The sequence below is a fragment of the Pseudorca crassidens genome, chromosome 2 (assembly GCF_039906515.1).
Source record: "Pseudorca crassidens isolate mPseCra1 chromosome 2, mPseCra1.hap1, whole genome shotgun sequence".
Taxonomy (NCBI): Eukaryota; Metazoa; Chordata; class Mammalia; order Artiodactyla; family Delphinidae; genus Pseudorca; species Pseudorca crassidens.
The window spans coordinates 34372493-34392547 of NC_090297.1; the positions used below are offsets into that span (position 1 = coordinate 34372493).

General features: G+C 41.3%; 1 protein-coding gene across 1 annotated transcript in view; it reads right to left on the reverse strand.

Moving 5' to 3' along the window:
* Positions 1–2170: 2170 nt before the first annotated feature.
* ZMYND12 (zinc finger MYND-type containing 12) overlaps positions 2171–20055 on the reverse strand; it is a 34454-nt gene continuing 16569 nt past the window's right edge. Inside the window, exons 4-8 of the mRNA XM_067725744.1 lie at positions 17091–17260; positions 14646–14768; positions 12021–12132; positions 10646–10795; positions 2171–2498 (exon numbers count right to left, since the gene is read on the reverse strand). Of these exons, the coding sequence (XP_067581845.1) occupies positions 2374–2498; positions 10646–10795; positions 12021–12132; positions 14646–14768; positions 17091–17260 (680 nt within the window). The 3' untranslated portion in view covers positions 2171–2373. The remainder of the gene's footprint in view (positions 2499–10645; positions 10796–12020; positions 12133–14645; positions 14769–17090; positions 17261–20055) is intronic.

Genomic DNA, 20055 nt, shown 5'->3' on the forward strand with positions numbered 1-20055 from the left:
ATAAGTTAGGGGGAAGCAAATGGAATTTAAAAATTTTAAAGCCCTTGTACAGTCCAGGATGAGGGTAAACATCCTGAATAACTTTAGACGTTGATGTTAGGAATGAATATTTGAATTTCCGGAGTAATCACTTAAAGAATAGAAACACAGTGTGTAACCTACAAACTAGCAGACGGGGTAGAAAATGGAATGAGAAAAAATACATAATCAATCTAGAAGAAAGAAGAGGGAAAAAAGAAAGTGCAGTACAAATAGAAGGCACAAAATTATAGATTTAAGGGCTTCCCTGGCGGCGCAGTGGTTGAGAGTCTGCCTGCTGATGCAGGGGACACGGGTTCTTGCCCCGGTCCGGGAAGATCCCACATGCCGCGGAGCGGCTGGGCCCATGAGCCATGGCCGCTGAGCCTGCGCATCCGGAGCCTGTGCTCCGCAACAGGAGAGGCCGCAGCAGTGAGAGACCCGCGTACCACAAAAAAAAAAAAAAAAGAAAGAAATTAAGAATCATACTTCTAAATCACTCATGAGTCATAAAAAATTAAGAAATATTTAGAGCAAATGATAATAAAAATGCATTTCGTAATATGTGGTATCAATGAAAGCAGCATTTAGAGGAAAATTTATAGCCTTAATGCAAGTGTTAGAAAAGCAGAAAGACTGAAAATTAAATTTCTAGACATGATGTGAAAAAGCAGAAAATTATGAGCCATAACCAAGAGGAAAATCAGTCAATAGGAACAATAAAGTGAAACAGTAATTTTATAAATATACTCAATGGGGAAGGAGTCATGAGCAAGAATTCAGGGGTGGAGAGAACAGAAAACAGATAAGGGAGGGGGGAAAAAGAGAAAGGGGCCAATGGCTATGGTAGAGAAGAGAACTAGAGTTTAATGAAATGGACTTTGAAGGACTTTTTGAATAAGGAAGTTCTAATATTTTCTTTTAAATTATCTGCCATTCATTCTTCTCCTCACTCCTCCAATCTTCATTCAACATCTATTTGAAAGAGCTGGCTCATATCTGGGGTTAGCAGGTGAGAATCAAGAAGGGATGTGTCCCTAAAGAGACAAAAAAACAGCTACAAGACAAGATGTGGGGAGTGACAGAGTATTGATAATTGAAGCTAAAAACTGAAGTGAGAGACAGAAAAGTAAGGCCCTGGGACTTCATAGCCATCTTGCAGAAGCGTAAGAGTGCCCCAAGCGGATTTTACCTAGACCTGAAGGTGCAGGGTGGCCATCTGACATATTTTTATTATATGGGCCTGAGGGAAATAATATGTCAGGAACATAAAACTCTCCAACAGGTCCTTGATTTGCATAACCTCTCCCTGGTACAGATCTACCCAGGAAGCAAAGTGGTCATGGGCAGGCTGCTTAGCGAGTCTGGAGAAAAAAAGGAGGCACTAAATGACCAGAGTCCTCGATGGTACTAGCTGACACAGCCATGGCCACACCTGGGCCATTTTAGAACATAATGAGGAGGTTGGGTGTGTGTGGAGGGGTGGGAGGCGGTGAATCAAGGTCACAGAGCTGTTACCTCAGAAAGCTGGGACTTGAACCCAGGCATGTCTGCTCCAATGCCTACACTCTGTCCCCTACATCACAGGGGACCTTCCAGAGTACTTCCCCCCTAGACAGTATAGATGGCTCACATCCCCTCCAAATAATTGTCTGAGAAAAGAGACACCAATGTGGAATGGTAACTCGGCCAATCCATACTGGAGCTCCTTGAAAGGCCCAGGGGCCTTTTCTGGCAAAGGCCTACAATTTATGTCTGCATTTTGCTATTTGTTTTCTATATGTCTCACATCTTTTTGTTCCTCCATTCCTCCTTTACTGCCTTCTTTTGCATTAAGTGGATCTTTTCTAGTGTACCATTTTAATTTCCTTGTTGATTTTAACTGTTTTTTAGATTACTTTTCTTAGCGATTGCTCTAGGAATTATAATGGGCATTTTAATCACAATCTACCTCAGATTAATGCTAACTTAATCACAGTAGAATAGAGAAACTTTACTCCAGTATAGCTCTATTCCCTACCCCTTTCTTTGGCAAAGATCTATGAAGAATGCATCACCGGGAGACCTCTGAGAAATAGGATAAACTATTTGCAGTTTAATTATAAATACCTTGTTAGTGAACTGATAACACGTTATTCAAAGTCGTGCAAAGTCATGATAACCAAGAGTTTTACTGATTTCTGTGCCAAAAGCTCTATATTCCCCAACATATGCTGTGAAACGATAAAAACACAGCTATGAGTGCAATCCCAGGGGAAGAGGGTGGGCACTTCAGCAATTCATAGCACCTCAAAGCAGCTGTGCAATGCTGGAATACATTAGATGCTCAGTAGTCCATGATGCAGAGCTCTTGGGTCACCAAGTAATGGAATGAGCTTCCTCAGCTGAGATGAGATTTAGTAAGTCTTGAATGGTGTTTTGTTCATGGACACTGAGCTGCTGTTCTTTGGCTAGATCCAGGGCTCTCATGGCGTATTCCTCTGCCTGAAATAGAATTGCAGTGACAAAAGGAAGTTGTCACAGAAAAGCATTACATTGGAAAGCCCATCTCTGCTCGACCACAAAAACATGGGAAAGGACCCTTCAGCTTCTCACACAGCCACTGAGTTCTTTGTGGAAACTTGTGAACATACACTGGGTCTTCACAGCTAACCACATATGTGGGATGAGGGTGAGAGGGGTTAAGGAACAGGAAAACATGGTCGCTGAGCTTACAGTGGACAAAGCCTCTTTTCTACATTTCAGGGCCCTTTGAACCAACATTGGGAGGCATAGAAACGGAAGGTGCCACAAGTAAGTTGCCATCTGGGGGGCCAAGCAGCCCAGAGTTTTGACAGACGCTTCACAGGATAACTTGGGACAGGCTCTAGCTGGCCCTTCCCCCCTCCATCTCTTCCTCTTCTTCTTCTTTTTTTTTTTTTTAACATCTTTATTGGAGTATAATTGCTTTACAATGCTGTGCTAGTTTCTGCTGTATAACAAAGTGAATCAGCTATACATATACATATATCCCCATATCTCCTCCCTCTTGCGTCTCCCTCCCACCCTCCGTATCCCACCCCTCTAGGTGGACTCAAAGCACCGAGCTGATCTCCCTGTGCTCTGCGGCTGCTTCCCACCAGCTATTTTACATTTGGTAGTGTATACATGTCCATGCCACTGTCTCACTTCATCCCTGCTTACCCTTCGCCCTCCCCATGTCCTCAAGTCCATTCTCTACGTATGCATCTTTATTCCTGTCCTGCCCCTAGGTTCTTCAGAACCATTTTTTTCTTTAGATTTCATATATATGTGTTAGCATATGGTATTTGTTTTTCTCTTTCTGACTTACTTCACTCTGTATGACTGACTCTAGGTCCATCCACCTCACTACAAATAACTCAATTTCGTTTCTTTTTATGGCTGAGTAATATTCCATTTTATACATGTACCACATCTTTACCCATTCATCTGTCGATGAAAACTTAGGTTGCTTCCATGTCCTGGCCATTGTAAATAGAGCTGCAGTGAACTTTGTGGTACATGACTCTTTTTGAATTATGGTTTTTCTCAGGGTATATGCCCAGTAGTGGGATTGCTGGGTCGTATGGTAGTTCTATGTTTAGATTTTTAAGGAACCTGCATACTGTTCTCCATAATGGCTGTATCAATTTACATTCCCACCAAAAGTGCAAGAGGGTTCCTTTTCTCCACACCCTCTCCAGCATTTATTGTTTGTAGATTTTTTGATGATGGCCATTCTGACTGGTGTGAGGTGATACCTCATTGTAGTTTTGATTTGCATTTCTCTAATGATTAGTGATGTTAAGCATCCTTTCATGTGTTTGTTGGCAATCTGTATATCTTCTTTGGAGAAATGTTTATTTAGGTCTTCTGCCCATTTTTGGATAGGGTTGTTTGTTTTTTAGTTGTTGAGCTGCTTGTATATTTTGGAGATTAATCCTTTGCCAGCTGCTTTGTTTGCAAATATTTTCTCCCATTCTGAGAGTTGTCTTTTCGTCTTCTTTATGGTTTCCTTTGCTGTGCAAAAGCTTTTAAGTTTCATTCGGTCCCATTTCTTTACTTTTGTTTTTATTTCCATTTCTCTAGGAGGTGGGTCAAAAAGGATCTTGCTGTGATTTATGTCAGAGAGTGCTCTGCCTATGTTTTCCTCTAAGAGTTTTATAGTGTCTGGCCTTATATTTAGGTCTTTAATCCACTTTGAGTTTATTTTTGTGTATGGTGTTAGGGAGTGTTCTAATTTCATTCTTTTACATTTAGCTGTCCAGTTTTCCCAGCACCACTTATTGAAGAGGCTGTCTTTTCTCCATTGTATATTCTTGCCTCCTTTATCAAAGATAAGGTGACCATATGTGCGTGGGTTTATCTCTGGGCTTTCTATCCTGTTCCACTGATCTATATTTCTGTTTTTGTGCCAGTACCATACTGTCTTGATTACTGTAGCTTTGTAGTACAGTCTGAATTCAAGGAGCCTGATTCCTCCAGCTCCGTTTTTCTTTCTCAAGATTGCTTTGGCTATTTGGGATCTTTTGTGTTTCCATACAAATTGTGAAATTTTTTGTTCTAGTTCTGTGAAAATTGCCATTGGTAGTTTGATAGGGATTGCACTGAATCTGTAGATTGCTTTGGGTAGTAGAGTCATTTTCACAATGTTGATTCTTCCAATCCAAGAACATGGTATATCTCTCCATCTGTATGTATCATCTTTAATTTCTTTCATCAGTGTCTTATAGTTTTCCGCATACAGGTCTTTTGTCTCCTTAGGTAGGTTTATTCTTAGGTATTTTATTCTTTTTGTTGCAACGGTAAATGGGAGTGTTTCCTTAATTTCTCTTTTAGATATTTCATCATTAGCATAAAGGAATGCAAGAGACTGCATTAATTTTGTATCCTGCTACTTTACCAAATTCATTGATTAGCTCTAGTAGTTTTCTGGTAGCATCTTTAGGATTCTCTATGTATACTATCATGTCATCTGCAAACAGTAACGGTTTTACTTCTTCTTTTCCGATGTGGATTCTTTTTATTTCTTTTTCCTCTCTGATTGCTGTGGCTAAAACTTCCAAAACTATGTTGAATAAGAGTGGTGAGAGTGGGCAACCTTGTCTTGTTCCTGATCTTAGTAGAAATGGTTTCAGTTTTTCACCATTGAGAATGATGTTGGCTCTGGGTTTGTCATATATGGCCTTTATTATGCTGAGGTAATTTCCCTCTATGCCTACTTTCTGGAGGGTTTTTATCATAAATGGGTGTTGAATTTTGTTGAAAGCTTTTTCTGCATCTATTGAGAGGATAATACGGTTTTTCTCCTTCAGTTTGTTAATATGGTTTTTCACATTGATTGATCTGCATATATTGAAGAATCCTTGCATTCCTGGGATAATCCCCACTTGATCATGGTGTATGATACTTTTAATGCACTGTTGGATTCTGTTTGCTAGGTTTTTTTTGTTTTCTTTTTTTTTGCAGTACGCGGGCATCTCACTCTTGTGGCCTGTCCTGTTGCGGAGCACAGGCTCCAGATGCGCAGGCTCAGCGGCCATGGCTCATGGGCCCAGCCGCTCTGCAGCATGTGGGATCCTCTCGGACCGGGGCACGAACCCGTGTCCCCTGCATCGGCAGGCAGACTCTCAACCACTGCACCACCAGGGAATCCCTGTTTGCTAGTATTTTGTTGAGGATTTTTGCATCTAGGTTCATTACTGATACTGGCCTGTAGTTTTCTTTCTTTGTGGCATCTTTGTCTGGTTTTGGTATCAGGGTGACGGTGGCCTCGTAGAATGAGTTTGGGAGTGTTCCTCCCTCTGCTATATTTTGGAAGAGTTTGAAAAGGATAGGTGTTAGCTCCTTTCTAAATGTTTGATAGGATTCGCCTGTGAAGCCATCTGGTCCTGGGCTTTTGTTTTGTGGAAGACTTTTAATCACAGTCTGAATTTCAGTGCTTGTGATTGGTCTGTTTTATTTTCTATTTCTTCCTGGTTCAGTCTCGGAAGGTTGTGCTTTTGTAAGAATTTGTCCATTTCTTCCAGGTTGTCCATTTTATTGGCATATAGTTGCTTGTAGTAATCTCTCATGATCCTTTGTATTTCTGCAGTGTCAGTTGTTACTTCTCCTTTTTCATTTCTAATTGTATTGATTTGAGTCTTTTCCCTTTTTATCTTGATGAGTCTGGCTAATGGTTTATCAATTTTATTTATCTTCTCAAAGAACCGGCTTTTAGTTTTATTGATCTTTGCTATTGTTTCCTTCATTTATTTTTCATTTATTTCTGATCTGATCTTTATGATTTCTTTCCTTCTGCTAACTTTGGGGTTTTTTTTGTTCTTCTTTCTCTAATTGCTTATGCTGTAAGGTTAGGTTGCTTGAGATTTTTCTTGTTTCTTGAGGTAGGATTGTATTGCTATAAACTTCCCTGTTAGAACTGCTTTTCCTGCATCCCATAGGTTTTGGGTCGTCGTGTTTTCATTGTCATTTGTTTCTAGGTTTGGGGTTTTTTTTTTTGCGGTACGCAGGCCTCTCACTGCCGCAGCCTCTCCGTTGTGGAGCACAGGCTCCGGACGCGCAGACTCAGTGGCCATGGCTCACGGGCCCAGCCACTCTGCAGCATGTGTGATCCTCCCGGACCAGGGCACGAACCCGTGTCCCCTGCATCGGCAGACAGACTCTCAACCACTGCGCCACCAGGGAAGCCCTCTAGGTATTTTTTAATTTCCTCTTTGATTTCTTCAGTGATCTCTTGGTTATTTAGTAATGTACTGTTTAGCCTCCATGTATTTGTATTTTTTACAGTTTTTTTCCTGTATTGATGTCTAGTCTTACAGCATTGTGGTCAGAAAAGGTACTTGATACAATTTCAATTTTCTTAAATTTATCAAGGCTTGATTTCTGACCCACGATATGATCCATCCTGGAGAATGTTCCATGAGCACTTGAGAAGAAGGTGTATTCTGTTGTTTTTGGATGGAATGTCCTATAAATATCAATTAAGTCCATCTTGTTTAATGTATCATTTAAAGCTTGTGTTTCCTTATTTATTTTCATTTTGGATGATCTGTCCATTGGTGAAAGTGGGGTGTTAAAGTCCCCTACTATGATTGTGTTACTGTCAATTTCCCCTTTTATGGCTGTTAGCATTTGCCTTATGTATTGAGGTGCTCCTATATTGGGTGCATAAATATTTACAATTGTTATATCTTCTTGGATTGATCCCTTGATCATTATGTAGTGTCCTTCTTTGTCTCTTGTAATAGTCTTTATTTTAAAGTCCATTTTATCTTATATGAGAATTGCTACTCCAGCTTTCTTTTGATTTCTATTTGCATGGAATATCTTTCTCCATCCCCTCACTTTCAGTCTGTACATGTTCCTAGGTCTGAAGTGGATCTCTTGTAAGCAGCATATATACAGGTCTTGTTTTTGTATCCATTCATCCAGTCTATATCTTTTGGTTGGAGCATTTAATCCATTTACATTTAAGGTAATTATCGATATGTATGTTCTTATTACCATTTTCTTAACTGTTTTGGGTTTGTTATTGTAGTTCTTTTCCTTCTCTTGTATTTCCTGCCTAGAGAAGTTCCTTTAGCATTTGTTGTAAAGCTGCTTTGGTGGTGCTGAATTCTCTTAGGTTTTGCTTGTCTGTAAAGTTTTTAATTTCTCTGTCGAATCTCAATGGGATCCTTGCTAGATAGAGTAATCTTGGTTGTAGGATTTTCCCTTTCATCACTTTAAATATGTCCTGCCACTGCCTTCTGGCTTGCAGAGTTTCTGCTGAAAGATCAGCTGTTAACCTTATGGGGATCTCCTTGTATATTATTTGTTGCTTTTCCCTTGCTGCTTTTAATATTTTTGCTTTGTATTTAATTTTTGATGGTTGATTAATATGTGTCTTGGCATGTTTCTCCTTGGATTTTTCCTGTATGGGACTCTCTGTGCTCCCTGGACTTGATAGACTATTTCCTTTCCCATACTAGGGAAGTTTTCAACTATAATCTCTTCAAATATTTTCTCAGTCCTTTCCTTTTTCTCTTCTTCTTCTGGGACTCCTATAATTTGAATGTTGGTGCATTTCATGTTGTCCCAGAGGTCTCTGAGACTGTCCTCAATTCTTTTCATTTTTTTTTTTTTTCTGCTCTGTGGTAGTTATTTCTACTATTTTATCTTCCAGGTCACTTATCCTTTCTTCTGCCTCAGTTATTCTGCTATTGATTACCTCTAGAGAATTTTTAATTTCATTTATTGTGTTGTACATCATTGTTTGTTTGCTCTTTAGTTCTTCTAGGTCCTTGTTACATGTTTCTTACATTTTCTCCATTCTATTTCCAAGATTTGGGATCATCTTTACTATTATTACTCTGAATTCTTTTTCAGGAAGACTGCCTATTTCCTCTTCATTTGTTTGGTCTGGTGGGTTTTTACCTTGCTCTTTCATCTGCTGTGTATTTTTCTGTCTTCTCATTTTGCTGGGTTCGGGGTCTACTTTTCACAGCCTGCAGGTTCGAAATTCCCGTTGTTTTTGGTGTCTGCCCCCAGTGGGTAAGGTTGGTTCAGTGGGTTGTGTAGGCTTCCTGGTGCAGGGGACTGGTGCCTGTGTTCTGGAGGATGAGGCTGGATCTTGTCTTTCAGGTCTGCAGGACAGCGTCTCGTGGTGTGTTTTGGGGTGTCAACTTATTATGTTTTTAGGCAGCCTCTCTGATATTGGGTGGGGTTCTGTTCCTGTCTTGCTAGTTGTTTGACATGGGGTGTCCAACATTGGAGCTTGATGGTCATTGAGTGGAGCTGGGTCTTAGCATTGAGACTGAGGTCTCTGGGAGAGCTCTCGCCGATTGATATTACGAGGGGCCAGGAGGTCTCTGGTGGACCAATGTCCTGTACTCGGCTCTCCCACCTGAAAGGCTCAGGCCTGACACCTGGCTGGAGCACCAAGACCCTGTCAGCCACATGGCTCTACTCGCAAAGGGGAAAGGGGTGCCTCAGCAAGCCGAGCAGGTGCTTTCACCCCCCTCCATCTCTTCTTTTCTCCCTTATTTCCTTCCTCCCTTCCTTCCTTCCTTCCTTCCTTTCCTCTTTCTCTCCTTACTGTCTTTCAATAAATATTTATTGAAAGGCTACTATGTTCCAGGTACTGTGACTATAGGCAGAAATTCCTACCCTTGTGAAATTGACAATATAGTGGGGGAGAGAGGCAATAAACAAGACAAATAATTAAAATGCAATGGTATCTTAAATAGTGATTCATGCTAAGGAAAAAAATAAAGCAGGAAGGGGAACAGGAAGCATTAATGGTGGCAGTGGGGGTTTGCCATTTCAGACAGAGGGCAGGGAAAGCTTTACTGAAAAGCAGACAGCTGAGTCCAGACCTGAAGGAAGCGAGGTGCCAATCCTTAGTAGATAGAGGTGTCCCTTTTCTCTAAGGACCTCTTGCAGACCTAACACCCTTAACACACCTTGGGGGAATGACTTCCTTGAATGGAAAATGAGACCCTGAAATGTAGAAAAGAGGCTTTGTCCACTGTAAACTTGGACATACAATGGAAATGTTCCCTGTTCCCTAACCCCTCTCACCCCCATCCCACATAGGGCCACTGTCCCTCTTTTGTGCTCCCACAGGGCCCTGGGCTTTACTATCACACTCTATTTTAACCCACAGACTGGGAGCTCTTCCAAGCCCTGGTATACAGTAGGTGCTTAGTAAAAGTTTGCTGATGAAAGGAAAGAAGGAAGAAAGGAAGGGAGGAAGGGAGCGGGGTAAGGACATCTTAAATTTTCCCATGTCACCCACACAGAAAGACCTCCTCCAACCATCCTCCCTCCTCTCTCCCCTTGTCTGCTTTACTTTTCTTTGTAGTGCTTTTCACTCTCTGAAATTATATTACATATTTATATGTTTACTTGTTTATTGTAACTTCCCCTCCTCCAGAAAAATGTAAGTTACTTGGAAATAGGGAACTTGGCTGGTGGTTCACCACTGCACCCCCAGTCCCTAAAACTGTGCCTTGCAAATGGTAGAACCTCAATAAATACCTGAATGAATGAGTGGATCAGTCAATCAATAAATCACGAACCCTGAGATATGCCACCTGCTGTCTACAAGAAATTGGGCAAGCAATGGACCCTCTCTGTGCCTTAGTTTCCTTATCTGTAAAGTGGGAATAATAAAATACCTTCTTTGTAAAGTTAGTATGAGAATTAAATGTGATAATTCATGTAAAGTACTTAGGCTAGTGACTGCCACATAAAAAGCACTCAAGAACAATTACCTTTTGAATTATTATTTCTGCCTGGATCCCTCCAGCAACAGGAAACTCACTACCTGAGTATGGTTAGAGCAACTACTCCAACCCCCCAAGGACTCCCCAGAGCCCTTCTTCCCTGCAGGCTTCCCAGCACCGCCCCAGCCTCAGTTAACCTGTGCAACCCTAGGGTGGCCCCCTTGAGGGAAGAAGACAACCCCATTTCCATTGTGCAGGTTGGACTCAACACATAAGAAATGTCATGAGCATCTGAACTTTTTTGGAGTGAAGGCTTACTCTGAGGGTAAAAGCTAGTGCAGTTGGGCAAAACACAGCTGAAATCAACTAGAGGAACTTCTCCCTCCATTTTAGACAGGCTTCTTTTCTAGGGGAACTTGCCTTTGAAGAATTCACCATCAGGTAGTAAAGCATGAACAGGATTTTTAGAACAAAGATTGTTTTTTGGGGGGCTTTGTCAGATGTAGATTCTCGAATCTTCAAGATTGAAGTCAGGATCTGAATGGCTTCTGCTTCCTGGGCTTCATCTGTGATGGAAAGAAAGGGAGGAAAGAAGAAACAGGCCCTAGGGCAGCTGCATCTACCCTCAGGGATAAGCAACCTGTTAGGGCACCTGTCCTTCAGGCAGTTCACCAGCTCTGCCCAGCGTGTCATTATCAGAGTAACCTAAAAAAAGCAAAACAAAACAAAAAACAAAACTCATTCCTACAGGTCCCAGAGTTGCTTAGCTTTCTTTCTTTCAGAGTCCTAAACTAGATCTCTTAGGCCCCCAATACAGGGAATTTGTCATGGTGGGATTTCTTGGGTCCAACTCAACTTCCATTCTATAGCAAGAGGAGGGAGCCGGGGCTTCTGGCAGCCACAGCACCTTAATTCCTCTTCCCCAAATCCAGAGATGCTTAAGCAGTAGCCTTTCTGCTTTTCCCCATGTGAGGCTAAGCTTAGAGAAAAAGACAGAAAAGACATACACTGTAATGTTAAGGTTGGCTCTATGGATAGCTATGATTTCTGAGTTTTCTACTTTAACATGAACTGCTTTTATAATAAGAGAAAATTCAATAAAATTACTAATTTTTTGAATCTTAGCTCAAAACTTCTCCTCCAAGAAGTCTTCCCTCTTCAACACCATCCAACTGTCCTCACCTCTTCATTCTGGGACCCAGCTTGTAATATAAGTTGTACTTGTAGAAGTTTTCTTTTCTTTCACATAGTTTCTGTCTCACCCACTACACTATATGTCTCTTTTGAGAAGAAACTAGATCTTCCATCTCTTTTTATGATCTCAGAGGGAATGATGCTGTACTCAGCCTTCAGCCCTTTGCTGAGCTGTGGGTAGAGAGATGAATCAGACTCAGCCCTGCCACTGAGAAGTTCACTGTCCAGTAAAGGAAGAGGATAAAGCACCAGAACAAATGAGCAATGGGACTTCCGTGTGGAGTCTGGAGAGATAACACATAAAAAACGGATGCTCTGCAGGAATCTCAGGGGGCTCCGGCAGGGTCTTTTTTTCCTCCAGATCTGTCCCTTAGTAACTCCCCTGCAAGGCTGTGTGTGACGCTAGGGACCTGAATTCTTCCCACCGCTCGTCACATCTCTTTGATCCCCCTGTCTCAGTTTGCCCATTGGCAAAATGGGAAGGTGGCACTGATGTGCCCCACGACAGGCACAGCTGCTCTCCCTCTGAGGGGAAAAGTCTGTGGATCAGAAGAGATGAAGTCACTGCTCTGCTTCCTGGGGAGAACTGCCACTTACCCAAGCCAGTGTCAGTCTCAAATTGTTTGCCTAGTAGATCTACTTGTTGGGTGCGAGCCTGTGAGAGGACTTGATAGTGATTGTTCAAATATTTATTCCAGATCTCAGAGACCTGTTGGGAAAGGAGATGGTAATCAGACAAGCAGCTGGACTTTGGCCATTGGACCAGCCAGCTGAGAGGGCAGCACCTCTGCCCAGGCTTCCTGCCAGTCTGCAGACTCCCTCTCTCGTTGTGCCTGAAGGCAGTGGGAGCCTTAGGAGCCCAGAGGTGCTTGGCCAAGGTAAGTGTGACAAGTGTTGGGCTGCAAAGGGCACATGGAGGGCTGACCTGGGGACAGCCCTGGTGGGGTCTAATTACAATGGCTACCGTGTGTTGAGCACATACAACTACCTTCACATCCTCCCAACATCCCAATTACGGTCGTATTCTTATTACTCCCGTTTCATAGATCAATAAACTGAGGTTCAGAAAAGTTAAGATCACTCTTGACTTTTGGTAAAAGCTGCTATGTGGCACAGCCAGGATTTAAATTCAAGTCTGCCTGATTCCAAAGTTCATTTTTTTTCTCAGCTGCACAACAATGCCTCTTCTTCAGAAGTGGGTCTAAAATATGAATAAACAGTCACCACTTGACAACCTATATCACACACAGAAATTGTTGTTTGCTAAGTAAGGTGTTATTATATGAAGATAACCAACATTTTAATATATTGGAAACAGTTTTTTAAGGAAGGTCCACACTGTTCTCCATAGTGGTTGTATCAATTTACATCCCCACCAACATTGCAAGAGGGTTCGCTTTTCTCCACACCCTCTCCAGCATTTATTGTTTGTAGATTTTTTGATGATGGCCATTCTGACCAGTATGAAGAGATACCTCATTGTAGTTTCAATTTGCATTTCTCTGATAGTGATGTTGAGCACATTTTCATGTGTTTGTTGGCCATCTGTATGTCTTCTCTGGAGAAATGTCTATTTAGGCCTTCCACCCATTTTTTTTTTTTTTTTTTTTTTTTTGCGGTACTTGGGCCTCTCACTGTTGTGGCCTCTCGCATTGTGGAGCACAGGGTCCGGACACGCAGGCTCAGCGGCCATGGCTCACGGGCCTAGCTGCTCCTCGGCATGTGGGATCTTCCAGGACCGGGTCACGAACCCATGTCCCCTGCATCGGCAGGCGGACTCTCAACCACTGCACCACCAGGGAAGCCCCACCCATTTTTTCATTAAGTTGTTTGTTTTTTTGATATTGAGCTGCATGAGCTGTTTGTATATTTTGGAGATTAATCCTTTGTCAGTTGCTTCATTTGCAAATATTTTCTCCCTTTCTGAGGGTTGTCTATGACCCAGCAATTCCACTCCTGGGCATATATCCTGAGAAAACCATAATTCAAAAAGACACATGCACACCAGTGTTCACTGCAGCACTACTTACAATAGCCAGGACATGGAAGCAACCTAAATGCCCATCAACAGCGGAATGGATAAAGAAGATGTGGTAGATATATACAATGGAATATTACTCAGCCATAAAAAGGAACGAAATTGGATCATCTGTAGGAGATGCATGCACCTAGAGACTGTCATACAGAGTGAAGTAAGTCAGAAAGAGAAAAACAAATATCGTACATTAACACATATATGTGGAATCTAAAAAACTGGTATAGATGGTCTTATTTGCAAAGCAGAAATAGAGACACAGATGTAGAGAATAAACGTAGGGATACCAAGGGGGAAGCTGGGGTGGGATGAATTGGGAGATGTGGATTGACATATATACACTATTGATAGTATGTATAAATAGGTAACTAATGAGAATCTACTACAGAGCACAGGGAACTCTACTCAATGCTCTGTGGTGACCTAAATGGGAAGGAAATCCAAAAAAGAGGGGATATATGTATACATACTTTGCTGTACAGTAGAAACTAACACAACACTGTAAAGCAACTATACTCCAATAAAAATGTTTTTTTAAAAAGAGGAAAATATTGTATAGACTTGACAATCTACAATTGGAATAGATACATACTATTCTAAAAGATTTAAATTAAAACTATTTAAAATTAAAAAAAAAAAGAAGCATAGCACTTTAGACTCTGTCAAGGTCACCTTCTCTTGCAACTCAGCCCCAAATCATCTGACAGTAAATATATATATATATATATATATATATATATATATAAATAAACAGTTTAAAATCTTTCACAGGTAAAGATGGACATTTTAAAGTACTTTCATGTTCTTTGATCCCTTCACAGGACCTTTCAACAATTAGTTTCACTTAAAAACTTCATCTCCTCCTTTATCCCACACCTCAATATGCCCACATTAGCTTGCTCCTAGGGATATGACAGGGTATCTGGCAGCCTATTTGGAGGGGTTTGGTTCTTATTGACCCATAAGCTATTATTTGTTAATTGCTCTATTGATACTAAGGACTAAACTATTTTGGTAGTGGAGAAACCGGAAGAAAGAAAAGTGGAATATATCATGAATCAAGCTATGTGATTTTGGGCAAGTCACTTCATCTGTCTGTGCCTCGAATATCTCATGAATGGTCTGACACCAGTTGTAAGATACAAGGCCTAAGTATCAAGGCTCAGCTCCCATATTCCCCAGCTCACCTTGGTGTACAATGTGTCTGCCAGGTCCAACTTTTTAAGGCCATAGAAGATATTAGCCAGGTAGAAGTAGCCTCCTGAGGTCCTGATGTGCTCTGTTCCAAATGCACAACTGGCGAAATAAATCTATAGCAGAAGGAAGAAAGAGAGTGCTTGAGTTTTCTTTGTAAATCATATATCTTATAAAGGACTTGTATCCAGAATCTATAAAGAACTTTTACAACAGCTCAGTTAAAACATGGGCAAAGGATCTGAACAGATAACATGTCACCAAAAAGATACACCAATGGCTAAAGCACATGAAATGATGCTCAACATTATTAGCCACTAAGGAAATGCAAAATAAAACCCACAATGAGATACATCTTCACACACACTAGAACTGCTCTAATCAAAAAGACAGAAAATAACACTTATTGGCAAAGTTGTGGCAAAAGTGGAGCTCTTGTACATGTAGGTGGGAATATAAAATGATGCAGCCTCTGTGGAAAACAGTTTGGCAGTTCTCAAAAAATTAAACAGTTTTACCACATGACCGAGCAATTCTATTCTTAGGTATATACCCAAGAGGAATGAAGACACGTCTTCACACAAAGACTTGTACACAAATGTTCACAGCAGTATTATTCATAATAGACGAAAAATGGAAACAACCCAAATGTCCATCAACTGGTGAATGGTAAAGAAATTGTGGTATATCCAGATGATAGCAATAAAAGGAATGAAATATTGATATATAAACAACGACACGGGTGAATTTCAAAATAATTATGCTAAGTGAAAGAAGTCAGATGCAAAAGGCATCATTTATTTAATAATGATTTAATATAAATCATTCATTTATATTAAATGTCCTAAAAAGGTAAATCTAGAAAGACAGAAAGTGGGAATGAGAAATGACTGCAAATGGATATGTGGGCTCTCTTTAGGGTGAAAATTGGATTATGTTGATGGTTGCACAGCTCTAAGTTTACTAAAAATCATTGAATTGTACACTTAATTGTACATACCATTGACTTTTATGGTATGTATCAATAATGCTGTGGTTTGGTTTGGTTTGTTTTTAAGTTAGGCTGAGCTTGATGTAATTCTTAACTATGTGACCCAGCTCAAGAGAGAGTGTGCTTCTGCTTGATTTGTTGAAGGCTGTGAAGCACAGAGAGGAAGCACAAATGAAGAAGTGCATTGGTCAGGCTCCTAGGTGGAAGTAGATGTCACCCTCACAAGTATCAATATTCCCTGAGGCTAGTATAATGAAAGGATTATTTACAGAGACGTGGAAGGGGTACGGAACCAAGAAGAGTTAGTGAAGCACTAGGGACTATCAGTAGCAAGAGACCGTTTACAGTCCAAACTCCTGAGAAAACCAGGGGAGAAAGCAGGGTTACCAGGGCCCAGCAAGAGCTAGAGCTGTGGAGGAAGGCTACCTGACAGAAGCCATGGCCATGAGGAACACTGGCCCTGCAGGGACTGGGCTGGTGCAGAAAGGCAGCAGAGTAAATACCTCAAACTCTCTCTGCTCCCAACTTCCTCTCCTCTGCCATGCCTTTCACTCTCCAAACCCAGTGAGGCCAGAGAGCAATGGAGTCCACCGAGGTCAGCCTCCCAGGGAAGAGTAGGGCAGAGAATGCATTTGGCGTAAGGGGATACGGAGAATAACCAGCACAACAATGTTTCCAGCAAATTTAGGGGCATCGTGCAGTGGCAACCAGAGGGAGGGTTGCCCAGTGGAGAGGCTGAAGAGAGACCCAGTCTGCCCGGAGACTGCAGTCTGATTCTAACCTCATCCAAGTTTCAGGCTCAGGAACTCTTCCCTCCGGTAATATTGTCCAATACTGAAATCCTAACAGAAACCTCATGGACGTGGGAAGAACAGCTCAGTCATCACCCTCATCAACCTATCTAACATCGGTACAGAGTTTTAGAGTTTATAAAGCACTTTCATATACCTCCAGCTCATTTAAATGTAATAACCACACTCTGTAGTAGAGACGTTGATGTTATTTATCAAAATCACAGCCAAAGTACTGCCCATGTCGGGCCCTCTCATTCATCTCTGCAATGACCCAATGAGGCAGAGACTATTTTATGATTACTGTCTTACAGGTGATGAAAGACGTTAAATAATTTATCCAAGCCTGTGTGGCTGGTGAAATGGCAGAGCTGGGACCAGGAGTAAAGCCCTGCTCTTAACCAGGATGCTCTTCTGCCTCCCTTTATCATCCCCCAAGCAATTGAGGCTTGGGAAGTGATGTGACCTGGACAAGGATGCATAGGCAGAAAGTGGAAAGTCTTGAATTCAGGTCATCAGGATTGTGTTCTTGCTAATATTCCACCAAACAGACAGTTGTACACAGAAAGTTTCAGAGAAATACTCAGTAAAAAGGAAACAACAACAAACAAACAGAGCTGTTCTCAGAAACAATCGGGTGTTATTAATTTGTTTACATCATTGGCCAGATGATAACGGGCTTCCTCATAGTTTTCCTTAGCCATGTAGAGAAGCCCCAGGTTCCGATGCAGTAAGGAGTGGGTGGCATAAGAACATTCAGCCGATTTGAGGACTGTCCACTGCGCTTGGGATAGATACTCCTCAGCCTGGACGATCCGGCCCAGACCTACCCAAAAGAAATAAAGATTATAATCCATATCCTAGCCAGAGAATACATGATGAAATACGAGTCATCACCTATTCACTCATTTATTCATTGACTTGAATACTTACTGACACACAAAAACTTGTACGTGAATATTCATAGCAGCCTATTCATATTAGCCAAAATATTGAAACAGCTTAAATGTTGGTCAACTGATGAGTAAATATACAAAGTATAGCCTTTCCCTATTCATGAGTGGCATATTATTCAGGCACTAAAGGAATAAAGTACTGATACATACTACAACATGGATGAACCTTGAAAACATTATACTGAGTGAAAGAAGCCAGACACAAAAGGCCACACATTGTATGATTTCATTAATATAAAATTTCCAGAATAGGCAATCAGAAAGTGGATTGATTAGTAAGTGGCCCAGGACTGTAGGCATGGGAACTGAGGTATGACTGCTATTGGTATTGGGTTTCATTTTGGGGTGACAAAAATGTTCCCGAATTAGATGTGATGATGGTTGCACAATCCTGTGAATATACTAAAACCACTGAATTGTACTTTAAAGGGGAGAATTTTATGGTACATGAATTATATCTCAATTTTAAAATATATGTATATGTATATTTGATACTTTTTATGTGCCAGACCTTGTGTTAAGGGATAGGAATTCAAAGATGAATCAAAGCCATTACTCTTGAAAAATGTACAGCTTGGTTGGCGGAATGGAGACATGAAAACAAGTATATCTGTAATATAGTGTAAATGCAATGATAGTAACATTATAAGGTTTGGAAGTGGAAGAGAGTAGGAAGTGTTTAATTCTTTGGATGGGGTAGAGAAGGACAATGGAGTGGGGAGAGGCATGGTCAGTGTTATGGACTGAATGTTTGTGTTCCCCCCAAATTCATATGTTGAAGCCCTAATCCCTAATGAGACGGTATTTTGACGTGGGGCCCTTGGGAGGTAATTAGGTCATGAGGGTGGAGCTCTCATGAATGGGATTAGTGCCCTTATAAGAAGAGACAAGAGAGAGATGATCTCTCTTTTGGCCATGTGAGGGTATAGCAAGAAAAGGCGGCTGTCTACAAGTTAGGAAGTGTGTTCTCACCAGACACCAGCTCTGTTGGCACCTTGATCATGGACTTGTAGCCACCAGAACTGTGAGAAATAAATGTTTGTGGTTTAAGCCACCCAGTCTATGGTATTTGTTATAGCAGCCAAGCTAAGATAGTCAGAAAAGTCTGAGCTAAGTTTTGAGGATGAATATAAGTTTTCTAGACAGTTAAGGGAGGGAGGGCATCTCAGGGAGAATTAACACATATGCAAAGTCTTAGAGATATGAAATGGTGTGCTGTGCTTAGAGAACTATATATTGGCCTGTGATGCTGGGGCACAAAGTATAAGGGATCAAGTGGCAGGAAATGAGGCTAAAGAGGTAGGCAGGGCACAGATCACGGAGGGCTTAGGAAGTCGTGCCAAGGAGCTTGATGCATGTGGATAAAAACTAGAGGATTTTCAGAAAGGGAGTGATAACCGGATTTAGATTTAGAAGAGTCCTCTGGCACTATGCCAAGGAGAGACCAGAAGGGAGGAGGAAAAGGAAAACACTCACTAGAAGACTTTTGAAATAGTTCAGGCATGTACTAGACCCTGAACTAAGGCAGCGAATGAAGATGGAGTATATAAAAGAGACATTCAGGAGCTAGAATGGTTATGTGGTTAACCATTTCATGTGGTTAAGTGAAAGTCACCTTTATTTCTAATATTCAAATACTCTTGACCCTTAACTCTTTTTGTTTAGTTGTGAAAGAAAAAAGAAAAGGTCATGAAGAACCTAGCGTGGGAAGGGTAAGCTGTGACAAAGTGAGAGAGTGGCATGGACATATATACACTACCAAACGTAAAATAGATAGCTAGTGGGAAGCAGCCACATAGCACAGGGAGATCAGCTCGGTAGTTTCTGACCGCCTAGAGGGGTGGGATAGGGAGGGTGGGAAGGAGAGAGACGCAAGAGGGAAGGGATATGGGAACATATGTATATGTATAACTGATTCACTTTGTTATAAAGCAGAAACTAACACACCATTGTAAAGCAATTATACTCCAATAAAGTTGTTAATAAAAAAAGACAAGAAAAAAAAAAAAAGAAGATACGTAATAGTTTCCTGCCTACACTTGCCTCCTAGGAAGGTTGTCAGAAGTGAGCAGAAAACTACTTTGAGAACGTTCTGCAGAGCAGGAGACATGCCCTGCGTGTGAAGGGTTCTGTGTGATGGGTGCTGCAGCAGAAATGGCATCAGTAAAGGGTCAGGAGATGAAGACACGGATCCCTCACAAGTCAACCTTCTGTTCTTCTTGTGCTTCCTCCCAGGCCTACTTCACATGTAAGCATTGCTTTATTCTGGTTGTAATCATACCTCTCTGAATTACAGGAGAGGTGAAGAAGAAGCAGTCAACAAGAGGTAGCAAGTAACTGCCTGACCGATGCTCACACTAAAATGGGAAAATATTAGATCAGAATCAAGGGGCCATGGCCCATGATCCTGGCTCATGTTACTTAAATAGGCGAGCCACATTTTCCATCCGGGTTTTGCTTAAAAAAATAAGAGCTTTAGACTGAGGCCCTATCAAATTTAAGGAAGCAAATGACTCTTAGCTAAGACATTTATCTTGGGAAACAATTGGTAGGGGGCATTGATATGTATTGGAAATTTACATGTTTCGTTGTCCAGTTCTCATTTACAGAGGTATTGCTGAAAAAAGGAAGGCCCCCAGGTCAAGCTGAACCACATCTAAACAAG